The 18,330-nt window shown below is 52.6% G+C and overlaps 1 protein-coding gene and 1 long non-coding RNA gene across 2 annotated transcripts in view; one reads left to right on the forward strand and one right to left on the reverse strand.

Moving 5' to 3' along the window:
* CAPN2 (calpain 2) overlaps window positions 1–18,330 on the reverse strand; it is a 59,277-nt gene that overhangs the window by 12,014 nt on the left and 28,933 nt on the right. The window contains exons 3-12 of the mRNA XM_046678745.1: window positions 12,371–12,489; window positions 11,291–11,424; window positions 10,013–10,181; window positions 8,686–8,769; window positions 7,167–7,252; window positions 6,261–6,335; window positions 5,675–5,835; window positions 3,604–3,773; window positions 1,872–1,883; window positions 1,047–1,258 (exon numbers count right to left, since the gene is read on the reverse strand). Of these exons, the coding sequence (XP_046534701.1) occupies window positions 1,047–1,258; window positions 1,872–1,883; window positions 3,604–3,773; window positions 5,675–5,835; window positions 6,261–6,335; window positions 7,167–7,252; window positions 8,686–8,769; window positions 10,013–10,181; window positions 11,291–11,424; window positions 12,371–12,489 (1,222 nt within the window). The remainder of the gene's footprint in view (window positions 1–1,046; window positions 1,259–1,871; window positions 1,884–3,603; window positions 3,774–5,674; window positions 5,836–6,260; window positions 6,336–7,166; window positions 7,253–8,685; window positions 8,770–10,012; window positions 10,182–11,290; window positions 11,425–12,370; window positions 12,490–18,330) is intronic.
* LOC124248558 (uncharacterized) lies at window positions 3,848–7,685 on the forward strand. Its single transcript, XR_006891074.1, has 4 exons — window positions 3,848–4,164; window positions 5,098–5,326; window positions 7,118–7,287; window positions 7,581–7,685. It is a non-coding gene; the product is annotated as an uncharacterized LOC124248558 (long non-coding RNA).

Below are 18,330 nucleotides of genomic sequence, written 5' to 3' on the forward strand. Positions count from 1 at the left end.
CCGGTGGAGCTTTAGCAAAGGAGGGGACCTGTCTGTGGCAGGAACTGGTCTGCAGCTGCCCGGCACTGTTCCCTCACCTTAACAGCACCCCAGTGTTCTCAGGGGAAACTCCTTCTCTGCCGTGCATTGTCCTGCAGCACGGGTCATTCCTTGCTTCTCCTCCCACTGCCCTCTCCCCTCTGTAGGCAGGCTTACAGAGGCCACCAGACACACTCTACTGGGTCTTTGGATCTCAGCACGTGGCACAGGTCAGAGGCGACACAGCAGTTGCCATGTCCCCGCTTCCCACACCCCAGCCCTCCAGCACACCCTTGGTCCCTGCTCTTCCCTATCTGGTCCCCCCCACCCCCCGCCTCCCATCAGCTCTAGATTCCCCGTGGCCTTTCAGTAAATCTCCTTGTGCTTAAGTTGCCCAAGGCTGATTATGTCTCTTGCAATCAAGCGCCCAACGTAATAGACAGGGTTGAGGCAGCAGCTGAAGCGGCAGAAGCCGTGGTGAATTGAGGCCATACTGACAGTGGCATGAGCCATAAAGGGTCCCCAAATAGCTGGGATCCAATAAGCAAGGGGGGAGGGAGCTGGACTGTAACGGGGAGAGGTTGTGAAGACAGAGACCATTGAGACTGTCGTTTACACTTGTCTCCCCCAGGCTGGTCAACTGGGAAAACAAGGATTAGACAGACCAGCACTGCCCAGCTCTCTCCAACTGATGGCACTGGGTTCATAGAGAGTCTACTATGGATCATTAAAGTGAAAATGACAACTTGATCATTCAGAGACACGACTGTGAAATTAGATTCTGCAATTTGCTCCTCAACTACCCCTTTCCTACCAAAAATATCCTGAGTGGCTATTTTCTTTGCTTAGCTGAGAATAACACTAAAAGTCCCTCGATGTATTAAACCCCCACAGTAACCCTTCAAAGCAGGCAGGTGTTACAGAAAAAGAAACTGACGTTCAGAGGAGTAAAGAGCTCTGCGTGGGTCCAGAACAGGCCAGTGACACGAACAAGCAGGGGAGAGGGGAGAGGAGGCAGAACGACCTACTGGTAGTCAGCTTTCTTTTCGGAAAAGACCCGGATGCAGAAGTCTCCGTCCTTGTTGGGTTCGAAGGTGGACGGCACGATAATGTACTCCCCCGGGGGCAACTTGAAGCGGTTAAGCACCTCCCGGAGGTTGATGAAGGTGTCTGACCGCTCCCTGGCTCGGTGCGTCAGGAAGAAGTTCTTGCTGAGATGGATGTTGGTCTGTCCAAGTAACTGATGAGTAAACAGAAACCAGTGGGAGTAGAGAGTGGAGGGGCTCCCAATCCGGGTCATTTCCACTCATTGAAATAAAAGGATCGCAGCGACAACGTCTGGATCACTTTACAGAAAAAGCAAACTTTCTACCGAAAACAGGGAACACCCACTGAGGACGTCAGAGGCACAGGCAACAGGGGACCCCATATTCACTCAACTTCGCTTGCAGAGAGGCCCCATCTGTCCCCATGGAGGTCCTGAGCCCTCCTCTAAGCGACTCTCAGGGATGTCTGGAGTGTGTGCACACGGCAGGAGTCGGTTAGTTACGTGGCGGACGACCCACTAACAGAAGCAAAGAGGACCAGGGCGGAGAGGGGGGCCCAGCTTCTAAACCAGGTGCGGTCAGTCTGAAAAGTCCAGCACGCCACCAACGGCATTGCCAGGCTCTGACAGAAGTTATTGCTGGGGGCCAGAGCGCCCTGAGTGTCCCCTGGAGTAACTGTGGCCCTTACAGACACACACCGCTATGGATCAGTTACTGCACTAACTGGGCTTGGGCTGGCAGTCTGTGCCTTTTCCTTGTTGGCGAACCTGAGCCCCTGGGGATGGGGCTGACGCGTGCCAGACGTACCTCCTCCGGAACCTGCGAAGAGAAAGGAGAGCCAGCTTAATTTAGATTCTGGGAGAGCTGCATCTGGAAATGCCATCACTGGCACTGTCTCCTTTGCCACCTCCTTTCTCTGTAGCTTTAGCAATATTAACCAAGTCAACATAATAATTATTTTCCAAGGAACTCAAAGCATCCCCACATTTAAAAAAATCACCTATGACCCAATAATGTGAATGAACCCTTAAGCACCATTCCTATTATTGAGCATGAAACCCAGGCTCAGAGCTGTGAAGTGACTTATCTAAGGTCACCCAGCCAGCTGTGGCAATGCCCACACTCCGCCTCCCACCCAGGACAAGCAGGGCCACGCCCCAGGAGGAGGTGGCATGGCGAGACACGTCACTCTGGGGTAGGAGCCAGCAGGCGTCAGTTCCAGGCTTGTGGGCCACATCCTGTCTTTCCTTGGGCAAGTCACTTCCCCTCTCTGGCCTCAGTTTCCTAATCTCTAAAATGGGACCAAATGATCACCCAGGCCCTTCCCCAGCTCTGAAAGCCCACGAGGTGGTGGGGTGGGGGTGGGTTGTGTCACAATCAGTTTGCATTTTCCTTGGAGTTCTTTTGAGATCTGAAGTCCTCGGCTCCCATTTCAGAGACTGAGGGGCTTGGAATTGTCTGCATTTTTAGAGCTGATGGTGTTTCCCTACTCCACTTCTTGGTGAGTGAACAAGCAGATCAGTGTCCCATTGGGGGTGGCCATGTTGCCAGAGACGACAGCACAGACAGCCCTCTCCTGACACCCTGTCTGACTCCTACCCGTGGTGCGCCGGGAAACGGGCTCTCAGGGGAGGGTGGGAGCCCCGATTCATAGTATTTGCTAATTTCCAAGGTGTAACTACTCCCCTCTCCACCACAGCCACTTTCAGGCTGCCGGTGTGACCTCACCGAAAGTGGGGCTGGGAAAACAGGGGCACTCAGCTTTGGGGGGCTGGCTCCAGCACATCGCTGGGCTCAACCCATCAACCCAAAATGCACCCCACTTCAGCTGCCTGGAAGTCTTCTTTGCTCCCCTCTTCTCCCCCTGCTGACCCAGGGCTGGGAGCAGCTCTGTTCTGTGCTGCAGAAAGGAGTGGGAAGGTCCAGGGGCCAGCGTGTTGGGTCAGTTCTCGCCTCCCCAGCCCCAGAGGGGCAGAGGCAGCAATAACGTGACTGCCTTCTGACTGCGGCCGTGCTGGGCTATTCTTTAATTTGGTATGGAAAGACAGAGGGACGTGTGGGCAGTCAGAGGGCCTGGGTGGGGAGCATAATGACCAATTATTCCCTGTCCTGAGCTCTCCACCTCCCAGGCCATCCACTGCTGGGCTCTGACCAGCTGGACCATTGGCTTGGCTGCTGCCCTCACAGCATTTCCTGGTGGAGTCCCGTAAGTTCTGTCCTCAGCTTAAGCCTTCTCTGGTCTTTGGAGTGGGTGGGCCCACCAGAGCGCCAGGCCTGGGGGATGTGAGAAGGGCCATGGAGGCCGTTTGAAAGAGAGGAATCACCAGGAAGCCGGCTGTGGGGGGAGCTTCCTGGTGATACAGGGACCTCCCAGCGAGTCATCTAAGACTGGCCAGGCCCGTGGCTTTGCTTTTCCTTGGCCAAGCTCCCTGACTGGGGTCCCATCTCTAGTTCTGCTTCTGGGCTTGGCCTTCCTGGCGGGGGCTGAGATGAGCAGAGGAGGAAGGGCAGGTGGGAGCTCCACCCGTCCCGCCCATACCTCGTAGATGCCGAAGCCAATGGTGTGCATGTCCTCGCCCATCTTCCTCTGCCGCCGCCGGTGCTTCTGGATGAGGCCCACCAGGAAGGTGCAGCCACTCTCCCCATCATCCTGGTCCTCGTCCTCCTCCTCCAGCTTGATCACGTACTGCGGGTTCATCCAGAAAGTATCTGTGGCCAGAGAGGGGCTGGGGTCAGTAGCCCAGGACACAGGGGCCCCGCCCTGAGCAGGTGTGCATGGGGGAGGAGGCGCTCTGAGGTGGGGCCTGGTCTCCCGGGAGGGATGCTACTGGGAGAGGGATGGAGATGAGGGAGACGGCGGGGCAGAAGGACCAGAGTCCAGACCCCGTCAGGGTGGGAATGGACGCTGGTGGGCCGTGGAGATAGGACAGCCCACGCTTGCCTGAACCTCACGGGGACGTGAATTAAAAGCTTCCCCTTGCTGTTCTCCCACTTGCCCGCAGGCTGGCTGGTCTTGGGGATTGGTCTGTCACCTGGAACAGCGTGGCTGGAGCTGGGCCTCCCTCCCGGAGCCTTCCCCTCACCAGGCGCTAACGTGGAGGTCAGACACTCACCCGGCTGAGCCTCGGGGACCGGCTCCTGCACCCCCTCAGTGAGCCCAGAGCCAGGGACAGCCTGTGTACAGTTTCAGCCTCTGGTGCTGTGTCCCTTGTCCTCCTGGGTCTGTCCCCTGGCCCACTCCCATGATGTCTCTGCCCTGCCCACTTCCAAAACCCATTTACAGGAAGGACCTGAGGTTCGCTCATGTTGAAGGATAGTTATGTCAATTGCCTTCCCTTACCTAATGGGATAAAACTCTAACTGTGGAAATAAAGGCGTCATCTCGAGCAGGCGTGGCGAACTACGGTTCTGTGGGCTGCTGGCTGCCTGCTTTTGCAAATAAAGTTTTACTGGCACACAGCCACGTCCATTCCTTTAGGTACAGCTGCCTCTGGGCTATGGCAGGGGAGTTGAGTGGTTGCCATAGAGATGGAATGGTCCACAAAGCCAAAAGTATTTGCTCCATGGCCCTTTCGGGAGTTTGCTGATCCCTGACCTAGTGGGTAGGAGAGAGATTTTTGTCTGGGGCAGAGGGTCTTGCCAGCACATCTGGAACTGCCACTTGGTGGCTGCATACTTGGGGCAAAGGATTAAAAGCACCAGAGCTAGAGGTCAGTCACCTAATCCAGGCTGACTGCTTGCTCTGTGGCCCAGGTATGCCACTCGGAGCCTCAGGCTGCTCATCTGTAACAGACCATCCGCATATGACTGCGACATGCCACCACAGCTCTTAAACACTGACTCCACAGTCAGATGGCCTGGGTTCAAATCCTGGAAAGCTGTGCAGCTTTGGGCAAGTCACTTAACCTCTCCAGGCCTCAGTCCCCTCATCTTAAAGAGAGATGATAATGAACTACCTGCCTCAGAAATTTGTTGCAAAGATTAAATAGAATTATATATATACATGTACCATTTGTCCTCTCTCTCTGCCCAGTGTGTGTTCCATAATTGGCAGATGTCATTATGATTAGACAATTTCTCGGAGGGGGAGGGAAGGGGAAGACTGGGCCCTCACGGCAGAAGAGCCCCAGGGAATCAACGAAGGATGGACCAGAGGAGAAACCCTCACCCATCTGGACAGGGCCCAGTCCACATCTGCTAAGGGAATCGACTGAGACGGCTGCTGGGCACAACCAGGGCCTGCGTCCACGGAGGCCCAGTGGGTGAGGTTCCCCCACAGGGCGAGGCTGCTAGGGCTGAGGGTGGGTAAAGCAGCCCATGGGCCTGAAGTGGGATTGAGCGCGGCCTCAGTGGCTGTGGCAGAGGGCCACGATACTGGGAATCTAGGGCCGGGAGAAGACGTCACAGAAATAGCCAGTCTTGGGTTCTGCCTGAGTAGGGAGGCAAGTGAGTACAAGGTGATGGGGCCGAGAGAACAGAGATGGGTATCGAGACGGAGACTCAGGGAGAAGGGGAGGGTTGGGGAGCAGAGGCTGCCAGGCTGGGTGTGGCACAGCAGGTGTGGGGAGGGGGCCGTGGCCTCTGCAGCCCCGTGTGGCAGTGGGCCTTACTTGGGTAGTTCCTGCAGCCTCCTGCCGTGGAGCCCCGCCGCCAGTTCCCGTCCATCTTGGAGAGTTTCCACTTCTTGTAGGAATCGCTGGTGAGGGTGTCGGGGGTCAGGTTGCAGATCTCCAGGCGAGAGTAGTGCCTCAGGAAGTCGCTGAAGGACATCCTGGCGGAAGCAGGGACGCAGGCATCCAGGTTACAAGAGGCCCCACTGAGAAGCCTGGACCTTCTGCCCAAGGCCAGACTAGGAGCCAGTCAAGGCCACGCAGAGCGGCCTGGAGAGAGCACCTCGGGGCCCAATGGCCACCAGGTCCACAACCAGAAGGTGCGAATTCCAGGCCTGGAGGTGCCACTTTCTGGTGACTTTGAGCTAGTTACTCTCTGTGAAGCTGCTCGCTTTTAAACCCCGTTGTTGAGAGGTACAAATTATGGAGGTTTAAGAATTTTTGTTGAGGGTCTTACAGTGAATTTAAAACAATGACAAAACCAGGACCCCAAGCCCCTGTGCCCTCCATGTGATAATATCGCTAGTTTCCTGGTCAAGATCACTGGGGCAGACACCTCTCTCCCGGAAGCCTCGAGCAATCTTACCAGAACTCTCCGTCTTCATGCCGTCTCGTCAGCCTTTCCCTCACCTCTGGGTCGACAGTGTTCCAGTTTGGGCAGCTGGAAAACCAAGGGATGGGAAAGGCATTAGAAATGATGAGTTTTGCCCAAGGCTCCCCAAAGCTGAGGACCAGGGGCACATTCTCTCCTCTCTGAGAGCCCAGACCCCAGTAAGTAACGCACACGTGGCTAAGAGCCGCAGGAGAACAACGTAAGAAGATGCTTTAATCCTGGAAGATGGTGGCAAGGAAGAGTCCAGAAAATGGACCCAGCCCATCAGAGGGAGATGACATAGCATCTGTGGCCCAATGAGATGGGGTCTGGCAGCTCTTTTTAGGGACAACTGAAGATGTGATGAGGAGTGGCTCATCTTGGCCTCTGCAGCGAACCTGGAGGCCCTGGCAGGTGTCTCTCTGCCGTGGTGGAGGTTGCCTGCAACAGGCCAAGAAAAAGCTGGAGGAACTGTAGGTGCTGGGCTGTGGGGGAGCAGGAGGAATAGCCCAAAGGCCCAAGGTCTAACAGGCCTGCCAGGAGCCCCGGAAATCAACAGAGGGACTCCTCTCGGGCCTTAGGCACGGAGTTTACGCCTTGGAAAAGAACAGCGCTTGGGGGAAGGTGGGGGTATTTTTTCCCCTGAGGGTCCAATAGCTGGTGAGTCTGAGCTAGGGAAGGTGATAAAGGAATGAGCATCATCCCAGGAGCCCTGGGCCTTGTAAAGAGGCACCCAGCCTGCTGCACGGTGCTGGGGAGTCTTGGGGAACCACCTGCCCCGTGGGCCTGTGCTCGTGGGTCTTCATCCCTCAGCGCAGCCTCCAGGCCTTCCTCTCTCTTCATTTCCCCAGAGCCCCCCAGGAGAATGCAGCCCCCGCCCTCAGCCTGAGCCCTCCTCACTTGTCATTCCACCTCCCGGTCCACTCCACTTCTCCCCAGGGATTTCGGATGCGGATCAGCTTCTGCAGGCTTCCACTGCTTTCAACCTGTGGGAGGATTACATGAGGAGAAGAGGGAGATGGTAAGTGTAAGCCAGGCCCGGAGGTTCCTGGGCCCAAAGCCCCCTTCGCCATGAGCCATGGGGGGTTGAGTCCATGTTATAAGGGGGTCACGAACAGGAGAAGGGCTTGACCCCCAGAAATCTCGCTGCTGCCCAGCTTTGACAGCTCCCAGGATCTGGCCTTTGGAGGACCCAGGCTCTTCAAGCTCTGTCCTGAGCCCAAGGCACACATGCACTTATTCTAGACTCTGCACTGGCGCTTGACCTCTGAACCTCAGTCTAAGAGACTATAATAGGATGCACTTTTGTTCCAGGAGCTCAGGGAAGCTTCACCGCCTGTCGAATGAACACTGGTGATAACGAGCAAACACAGAGCATGAATCCTGGATGGGGGACGGGGGTGCGATAAAGGATACTTTGGGGCAATTGGGAAAATGTAAATACAGACTATATATTAGATGATGTTATTGAATTAATGCTTATTTTCTTGGGCATGATGGTAGTACTGGGATTATGTAAGAAATGACAGGTCAGGACATCTGCAAATGGCTCTCAAATGGCTCAGAAAAAAAGTACACACGCTAAGAGAAACAAAACAGATGTGGCAAAATGTTAACACTGATTGAATCTATGAATGCTAGAGAAATAGCATTTGCGTTTATTACACTATACTTTCAATTTTTCTGTAGACTTGACATTTCTCAAAATAAAAAGATGTGTGTATACGTGTGGGAGAATAAAACAAAAATTCAAGGTAAAAAAAAAAAACAACAACAAAACACTGGACATGTCAGAAGACCTGGGGTCTAGTCTGAGTTTCGTACTTAACAGTGAACTTGGACTGCTAATATTTATAATGATAATAGTAACAGCAGCAAGGACAGCTACATACTTAGATACAATGTCTCAGGCACGGTCTGAGCACCTTGCATATGTTAACCTGTCTGAATCACCAGAACAACCTCACAGTGGATATTATTATTATTTCTACTTTAAAGATGAGGAAACCAAGGGGCAGAGAGGTTAAATAACTTGCTCAGAGTCAGATTTGAACACTAATTTTGGGCGCCAATACGTTTGTGACATCAAATGTGAAAGCATTTTAAACAGTCTAAAACACTCCGCAGATGATGCAAAGTACCGTTTTATTATTTCTAGCTGGTCTCGGAGAGGAAGGCAATTCTAAAACTAAGGAGAAGCAGGGCGCGCGCCTGGCGGGGGCCCCCGCGGCCACCAGGGGGCAGCGCGCGCCGGCGGCCGAGGCTCCGGAAGGGACAGCGGCTGAGTGCCGTCTGAGCCTCAGGAATGCAGGACTGTTTAGAAACTGCTGTGGAAACCCGGGGCCCCGCCCTGGGCAGGCACAGGCAAAAATAGGCTTTTGGCCGTCGTGTCAGGGAGAGAAATCCCCGCCGGCGTTACCTCCTCGGCGCCGGTGACCGAGTACGCGTGCCCCTTCACCAGCTTCTGGAAGGTGATGGCCTCCGAGTCTGCAGCGCTGGTGATCTGCAAAGATGGGAAGAATCAGTCCAGCTGCTGCATCCTGCCTCCCTGCCTCCCTCCCTCCCTCTCTCCCCAGCTCACTCTGGCCCCACAACAAATGCCACCAATGCCGGAGCCCAGCCGTGACCCAGGGCGTGCCACTGCAGGGGCCTTGGCCTGGCGGGGAGGGCGCAGAGCTGGGCTTTCCCACCTGGAGGACCCCCGCTGCTGCTGCCAGAGGCTGAACCGCCATTTACAACCAGAGAAAAGTGGAAATGCAACCCTCCCTCACCCGGGAGAGTGAGCGCTGGCATTAACGTGTGCATGGTGCATTCACACAGTTCTGCAGGCTGACGAGGGCGGACCGGCACGCCATTTCCCTCTCTGCGGGGAGCCTGGGCTCTGGACAGACGCTAAACGGCATCATCGGGGGCCCAGATGCGCTGAGTCCCCCCGTGCTCCATGGTCTGGCCCAGCCCGGCTGATGGTTTACACTGCTCAGAATTTGCTCCTGTTCTGTTAGAACTTCCTCAAAGTCACTCCTTTCTCCCATCTATTCTGATGAAGGCTGTTATTTCTGTCTTGGTAACCGGGAAGAAGGGCTGTGAGTAGAAAGAGTCTTTTGCTTCAACGTGGTCTGCAGAAAAAGTCTGGGAATCCCTGCCCGGAGGCAGAGGGAGATTTTGGCCCCAAGAGCCAGCTTCTTATCTCCATCCCACAGGGACCAGGTCCTGATAGGCTAGGGCTCAAGAGCAGCATGGCCTTTGCCTGGAGGCTCCTTGGGGACAGAACATCGTGCCCACTTCCCTTCCCCTGATGAGGTTTGCCAGCAAGGCCAGTATGAGGAAATGGTTCCTTCCTGTGCCTTCTGAAGTCTTCCCACCAGCCCATTAACCCTGCAACAGTGAAGGAGAAGGCTCTTGGGCTCCAGGCACAGGCCCTGCCCATGAGGGAAGCATCTGGAGCAGTCTTCCCTCAGGACCAGCAAAGGGTAGGGGGCTCTCAGGGAACCCATGGTCTCAGGTGGTGATTCACAAGAGGCTGAGGATGGGAAGTGGATTGGAGAGGGAAGGGCTGGAGGCACCATCAACCCCATCAGTTCTACCCCAGACAGGCTGACTGTTGCCTAGCAACCCCTGGGTTCCAGGTAATAACGCAATATGGTGGACAAGGGATGGGTTAATGGGTTGCCATGGGCACCACTGGAGGCTCACTTGGGCTAGGGCAGACAGGGGTGGTGGGGTTGGGGAGAGAGGCCTGGACTTACATCAATGGAGCAGCCAAGGAGAGAGCCTTTCTGCAGAGCCTTCTGGATGATCTTGAACAGGTTGGAAGGGGCCTTCCTCAACTCGTACCACTCAGCGATGCCTCCGGTGAAGTCCTCGAAGCCCTCGGTGGTGGCGCCCCCCGAGAGTGCCTCATAACACCCATTGATCCTACAGGAGGGAACAGATGCTGCTGCCACCTGGTGCTGATGCTCCTGCCTCTCCAAATGTCCCCTCTGCTCAGATTCTCCTTGGCTTTTTCTCCATCTCGTGGTGCCCACGAGGGCAAGTTAGCATCTCCATGGTTACCATTTCCCTGGTACTTTGTGAAATGTGTTGAAAATCTCATAGAACCTTAGGGTTGGAAGGACCTAGGAGACTATTTGGTCCAACCTCTCGTATTGATTCTCCCTACATCCTCACAGGAAAGGGGAGGTCTGCTAGTTAGCTGTGTGGCATTTAGAGCTTTAAAAAAGATAATTCAATAATGAGAGCAGTTCCCTGCATCGTAGGCACTGTGTTGGGGGGCTAATTGCTCCTCACTGCCAGTGTGGGCCTCCTGTGGCTTCTCTAACTACTGTTTGAACATGTGACCTAGAAGCGGGTCTCAGGCCCCAGATTCCCACAGCTGGGTTGTGAACCCCTGCTGGCCTCCCTGAAAGGGGCTGTAAGGAACAGAAGTCCCCTGACGCCTTAGAGCTGGTCACTTTAATGGAGGGGTCCCAGATGCATGGCCAGGACGAGGCCATTCTGGAAAGGGGCTGCCATGGGCCTTCCTGCTGAGAATGGGCACTGCTAGGTGCCGGACAAGCTCGACTCTGGGCCACCCGGGTGGGTCACAGCTGGGAGGAGTATGGGAAACCATTTCTAATCAGAAACACCATAGATTCTGGGCAAATTTTCATACCTCCGCAATGGATAGTTTTGCCCACTGGCAAAAACTCTTTGCTGTATTTAGCCGACAAAAATGTAACATGACCTGCCAAGGACCTGCCAAGGAAGTAGAGGGCCTTCTCGAGGCCAGCACACTCAGTACCCTAACTTGTTCCTGTGCTTTTGGTTAAAAATGGCAATAGCTGTCATTTATCAGCGCCGAATGTGGCCAGGTACCACATTATGCATGCATTATCTCCTTGAATTGGGAGCCCAGTTTTGGCCAAAGTGGTCCTTCTATAGAATAGAACTTCCACTCAACGTAGTCCTTGAATAGTTCCTGTTTTTTTTCCAGAATCCAGGGCAGCTGGGGGCAGGCAGCCCGAGGGAAGGGCACAGTCACTTACTTGGCGTACGCCTTCTCCAGCAGGGCGCTCCAGAACTCGCTGCCCTCTGCTGAGTGCACGAAGAGCAGCTCCCCGTCCTTGGTGGGCAGCCTGTCGTCCACCACCACCTCCACCCACTCGCCGTACTGCCAGAACTGCGGGACAGGGGAGGGAGGGGGTGAGGGGGGAGCTGGAGGGGGAGCTGGCAGCAGCATGGGGACCCCGAGCCTAAGTTGCATCAGGCTCCCTCCTGCCCTTTTCCCCTATCAAACCATTTATTTGGGGTCAGCTGAGCATGAAGTGCTTGGTGTAGGTTTCGTGAGCCCACGCTGGGAGATGTTCCTCCCAACTCTCCTCCTGCAGGCAAGTCCTCGGACAGAAGCACTCGGACAGAAGCACTCGGACAGAAGCGCTTGTCCTTCCCTCCAAATCCACACCCATCTCTCGAGCATCCTGCCCGGCACTTGATGCTTTCCAACATTATTTCTCATTCACCAGTATAAAAGGAGGAGAGTGAAGAATAGCTTAATGTTTTGCCTCTGACCTCAAATAAACTTTTTGTTAAAACTTGGAAATTACTTCCTAAGCACTGTGTTCTACTTCCCTCCTTGCACATCCCAAGAGGCCCCCACTGCCATTTTCAAGAGTTCCTGTGTCAGAGGCAGGCCAGGGAGCTTCCTGCTGTCTCTCAGTGTCCTGGAGAACAGCGCTGGTCATAGGAGTCTGCAACACTGGGGACTGATGAACTCAGCCAAGCCAGGGGACCTGTTCCTAGCCCCCAGGATCTGTTCCTAGCTTCCAGAATCTGTTCCTAGCTTCTAGGACCTGCTCCTAGACCCCAGGACCTGTTCCTAGCCCCAAGGTCCTGTTCCTAGCTCCCAGGACCTGTTCCTAGCCCCCAGGACCTGCTCCTAGCCCCCAGGACCTGCTCCTAGCCCCCAGGACCTGTCCCTAGCCCCAAGGACCTGCTCCTAGCCCCCAGGACCTGTTCCTAGCTTCCAAGACCTGTTCCTAGCTTCCAGAATCTGTTCCTAGCCCCCAGGACCTGTTCCTAGCCCCCAGGACCTGTTGAGGAGAAGCTTGAGCCAGCCATTAAGTTACCTGGAAGTGGAAGATGCCTGCATAGTTCTCCTGGAAGCTCTGGTTTAGGGGGACCACTCGAGCCAGGATTTCTTCATTCAAAGTGAGAGAGGCAATGGCTGCCAGCAGCCAGCAGTCACCTGTGAACACAGAGCCAGGAGCTCTCATCAGAGAATTATGCCGAGAGGACATCAGATATGTTGTCGCTGCTTCTGGGAGCCTGAAGCCTAAGGCGAGCCATGCAGATACAGAGCCAGGTTTCAGACTGTCCTCTTGTAGGGGTAGGTGGGAGGGTCAGGGCGATGCTTTGAGGGGAATGCTGAGGGAGAAAGTTTTTGTTGTGAGTATTTGGATGAGATGGGAGCAGTTATTCCTTGAAAGACCAGAACTCTGTGATGGCTGGACTGTGTCCTCATAGCCTGGCCCCATGCCTGGCATACTGGAGGCACTCAGCTGAGAGCATCTGCGGATGGTGAGTCCAGCTCGGCAGCAGAGGCTTCTGAGAACACAGGCTTTAAAGGTGCGTTTGAGTGAGAGGAAGGAAACGTGGCGATAAATGGAAGTGGTCGAATGTTGTGGATCTCCTCCCGGGGAGAAGGGTGCAGAGACAAGGGCAGAAAGCAGCAGGCAGTCCAATGGCAGGAAGGTCTGAGAGACGCAAACCAAGAGCCAGGAGTCAGAGGAGCAGGTGCATAGGGCTGGGCTGTGTCCCGAGGATGGGCGAGGACACACGCACACAGGTCGCTTCTGGGATGTGAGTGGGCACCATGTAGTGGGGGATGAGGATGGGGACATCAGATGGGCCACTGGTCAGTTAGCCTGGCTCCTCCCTGAGCCTTCAACACCCTTCTCCGTGACACGTGGATAACTGTGTGAGCACGTGTGTAAAGCTCGCACACCCATCTGGCACCGGTGGTAGATGCTCAGCATGGCAAGCGCCAAGACCATTCCATGTGGGTAAAAGCGAGCTGGTGCCAGCAACAGCACAAGATGGTTTGTGGGCGGGGGTCACGTTTACCACCAAATGAGGAGACTCGACTGAGGGGGGTCTGGAAAGAGGATGAGGAAGTTCACTCCATTCGTAAGGAATGTGCCCTTTCCAACAATTTCCCATGACAATAATAGGAAATAGCCTCAGATGAGTTTAACTGTTGGATTTATTTTTACCAATTGGCAGGTCTGTTAAAAATGTTACTGAAGTCCACCGAGTTCTTTGCATTCTGGTCAATAGTTCTTGAACTAGATTGTCCTGTAACATTTAGAAATGATGCTTATAGCTCCTTACATATGCCAGTGACAGCTTGGTAATAAGTGGAGACGCATCCCTCCCCAATTAGTCAGGAAGTTAAACAAACCCTGTGGCTCCTTCCATTGGGTGGGTGCTGTGGGTTCACCTGTAGTTTTCCACTGAGCAGCCTTTGCCCTCCTCCTGGTGACACCGACGTCCCTCTGAGAAACCAGCCCCCCTGCATTCACAATCTGTGGTTTCAGTGGTGGTGACCCTGTCCCCAGTTCCCAGAGGTGGGGCTGCGGCAATCCAGGCATCGGATTCCCCTGGCTTCAGTGGTTGGCTTGGGGAATGCGCTGTGACCCAGCCAGAGCCGATGAGGTGCCATGAGACCTTTCCTGGGGCTTTGGCGAGGGTGGAAGTGGCCCTTTTCTACTGCATTGACTCTAGAATGATGGATGGTCTGCTGCTGCTGAAGCCATCTTGCTTCTTTGGGAGGAACAGCCTGTCTGAGAATGGAGCCAACTCAGGGGAAAATGGGGGCTGGGAGATGGAGAGAGAGAAACTATGACTTGGTGTCGTCACTTGAGTCCCTGAATCAAGCCGTACCTGAAGCCAGACCTGCCTTGGACTTCTCACTGATAACTTGCCTGTTTCCTTACCCATTATGCAGGACTACAAGGGCCTGCAGTAGCTAGGGGAACTTGGGCAATAGCCATTATTTATTGAGCCCTTCCTATGTGCCAGCGCTGTTCTAAGGGCTTTGCGTTCATTATCTTGTTTATTTCTCACAACAGCTCTATGAGGATGGCACTATTACCATCTCCATGTTAAAGCTGAGGATAACAAGGCTTGGGTGGTTAAGTGCGCCACCAACAGTACAAGTAAGAGTTTAAAAGGTGTGGTGTTGGGGCCAGCCCAGTGGCACAGTGGGTAAGTTCAGGCACTCTGCTTCGGCGGCCTGAGTTTGTGGGTTTGGATCCTGGGTGTGGACCTAGCACCACTCGTCAGCCCCGCTGTGGCAGCATCCCACATAAAGTAGAGGAAGGTTGGCACGGACGTTAGCTAGTGACAATCTTCCTCAAGCAAAAAGAGGAAGATTGGCAACAGCTGTTAGCTCAGGGCCAATCTTCCTCACACACACACGCACACAAAAGGTGTGGTGTTTGTGTCAGATCTCGGAGACAACCTTTTGAGTCAACTAGGCCTTTCTATAAAACAAACTCGAGACTCTGGGACATGCTAAGAATAAGGAGCTCGCAGAGAAACTTGGCAGTGAGAGTTTCAGGTCTGGCCGTGGGGAAGCAGCCGACAAGCCCCTGACTGGAGGGATGGAAAGTCCTGCTTTTCAATCATTCCTCTTCCTGGAGCCAGGTCTTTTCATGACTTCAGTCCTTCTTCGGGATTCTTATTTTTCTTGAGCTTATTTAAGATTTTCTGGGAATCTTGCAAAATGCTTGGATTTGGGTTCATGGATACACAGAGGCAGAAAGGCTGGAGGACAAAGTGGGCCCAAGCGTAGGGATTCCAGCGACGAAAGTCCTGAAGCCGGTTACCCCACAGGTGCCATGGAGCTCCCAGCAAAGCCCTGAGCATCCTCAGAAGAGCTGCATGGGTCTGTCCCACTGGGGAGTGGCCAGCTTAACACCCTCCTTGTTCTAAGAGTCGATGCTTTTACATAATGCAGGTGTGTAGGCACCACACAAGCGTGTGTCTGCTGGTCACTTGCTTCTGTAGTCTCAGAGGTCACAGCTGACTGTGCCGCTATTCATGGGACAATGACTGAAGGCAGGGAGGACTGGCTTCAGGTAGCGGCAGGCTATTTTGTCGCGGCTCCGACATCTAGGTCAGTGCTGACTGCACACCTATCTCAGATTACCGCTCACCACCAGACTGGCATGCTCTTGCCACATCCCAGAAATCAGTGGCTGTGCTTCGTGGCTTCGTTTTCCTCCTGCATGCCTCAGAAGCATTTCTCCTGGTCACCCCATGTGGGGAGCAAGGCCCCATCTCCACCTGCCCTTTGGAGAGAATTACTTTTTTCATCCCTGGTTTTCCAATCTGACTTGTTGCCTCTGAAAGAATTCACAATCCTAGAATGTTTCCTAGATGATGACACTGTGGCTTTAAGAGATTAAGTGACTTGTTTGAGGTCACATGTCCTGGAAGGGGCAGTGTGGGGACCAGAACCTGGACTCTCCACTTCCGGTCTATGCTCTTTCCACCAGCAAGAATTAAAAAAACCTAACAGGTAGCTAGCATTTTGTATAATATTTTGCAGTTCATAAAGAGCACGTTACACATTTTATTTGATCCTTGCAGAAGTTTTATGAGATGATTACCCTTATTATTATCATCTTTTGGGGATGAAGAAATGGAAGCTCAGGAAGTCTATCTACTAGATCACGGGCAGGTTTCGCACGCAAATCCTCTGAATCCAAATCCTGGGTTTTGTTTAAAAACCATGCCTTGCTAGAGATTTCTTTCAGCTAAGAGTGTCTGATTCCTTTGACAAAGGAGAGACCCCACTAGGAATATCTAATGCAATTCAAATTTAAAACTAAGGGGTAACAAGCTGGCAGCTTCCTTAAATCCTATATTGTATTTTAATACCCTAATACCCATTGGCTCATGAAATGTTCAAACATGTCACCATTCAACATAATATAACTCACTAAGACAACAGAAGGATGACCTGTCATTGCACAGCCAAGACCACAGCACTAAGATCACAGCAAAATCAAGAGGAAACTAGAGTTGGACGCATTTTACAGTCAAAGATTTGAAAAGTCTTTCATCGGCTCTCCAAATCCTGCAGTTGCCGGAGACTTAGAGGCCACTAGAAGAACGTCTTGATTTCTCATACGATGGAAGCATTTAAAATCCTATTTTATGCTTCTGATTACTTAACTCTCTCCCTCACCCCAAGCAGCAAAATGTTGTGTTTTTTTTTTTTGCTGAGGAAGATTCGCTCTGAGCTAACATCTGTTGCCAATCCTCCTCTTTTTGCTTAAGGAAGATTGTCCCTGAGCTAACATCCAAGCTAATCTTCCTCTATTTTGTATGTGGGATGCCTCCACAGCATGGCTGACAAGTGGTGTAGGTCCATGCCCAGGAAACGAACCTGCAAACCTGGGCCACTGAAACAGAGTGCACTGAACTTAACCACTAGACCATGGGCTTGGCCCCAAAATATTCTTAATTATGTTGGGAAGTTCCCAGACGCAGCCCATTTCTTTTATTTATGCAATATCTGCTCATATAAACTTTCTCAGCGACCAGATCTGAACAATGATTATGGTAGTTTACATCCATGGAGACTTACTATGTGCCAGGCCCCTAAATGCTTTACCTGTCTCATTGAGTTAGTGCATTTCACTGTCACAAAACAATTCAAGCTAGGAAGTGACACTGTCACTGTCACAATTCAGTTCCTTGTCATGGTTGAGGAAACTGAGGTCCAAGGTGGTTGGGCAGCTCACCCAAAGGTCCCAGCTCATGCGTGGCTGTCACATCTGCCTGGGCAAGCACGTGCTTTTAATATATAACCTAAATCATCTCCTTTGCAAATAGGTGTCAATTTCTATTTCGCTTAATTCACAGGATATCGTCTTGGGGACTTTTGTCCTTTAGAGGTGACTCAATTATGTTTCAGTGTCTGGGCTGCACAGTGTTCTTTCACTGACTTCCTGCTCCCTCCACCTGGGTGGGCTGTATCCTCATGAGGATTTTCTCCCCACAAGGAAATCTGTTACACAGCCTCATCGGTTGTGGAGCCTCACTCAGTCCCACCCTTCCTGGCTGAAGGTTCAGATCCTTGGCTCTCCCCATCAAGGTCAGAATCTACCTTCCTTCAATGATTTATGTTTTCATTAATTCTCCTCTGGACAATCTTGCAGGGACCTGCTCCTGGAGAGGGGATCTGGTTGGAGAAGTCACTGGAGTCTCCTCCCAGCAGAGCCCGTTTGGGTCAGTCACATCCTGGTCTAGATAAAACCAGGCTGGCTAGTTTAAGACAGGCTGGATGAATGGCTTAACTCTGAAGCTACAAACGGCTGGTGCCCTGGAGACCAGAGGAAGAAAGGAGAGTGAAGATAGGCTATTTCTTCTTCCCTGGCTCCTTTGTGAGCTCGGCTTGAGCTGTGTCCCTTGACCGCAGGGCACAGCTCCTTCAACGTGGCGTCTGTACACGACCCACTCCCAGTTCTAGAATCCTGACAACTGCCTCTGACTCACAGATCAGGATCCTTTTCTGGAAGGGATTTGGTTATGCTTCCTCATTTGATGACGGAAGGCTGCTGACACAAGCTGTTAATCTCCAGCAGTATTCAAGACTTCTCTGACTGGTGTGGGCTATCCTTCATCAGCTGTTCACCCCTATAAACTCACTCCAAGGGCACAGTCCTGCCTGGAGAGGCTGAGGCAATCATTACCTCATTTAAAAAGCGGCCCAGATTTTTGGCTAGAAAGATTCATCATCATAAAAATGCCACTTCCCTTTAAGTTAGTCTATAAATTTAATGCAATCCCAATAAAAGTAGTAAGAGGATTTTTTTAAAATTTAAAACTTAGCTGATTCTAAAGTTCATAAAGAAAAATTAAACATGAACACTAGCCAGAAAAAAATCTAAAAGGGAAGGGAAGTCAGATATGAAAACATATATAAAGCTACAATAATTAAAATAGTACAGAACTTGTGCATGAGTATACAGACAGATAAATGGGATAGAATAGAAAGTCCAGAAATAGTTTC

Source organism: Equus quagga, chromosome 12, assembly GCF_021613505.1.
Source record: "Equus quagga isolate Etosha38 chromosome 12, UCLA_HA_Equagga_1.0, whole genome shotgun sequence".
Lineage (NCBI taxonomy): Eukaryota > Metazoa > Chordata > Mammalia > Perissodactyla > Equidae > Equus > Equus quagga.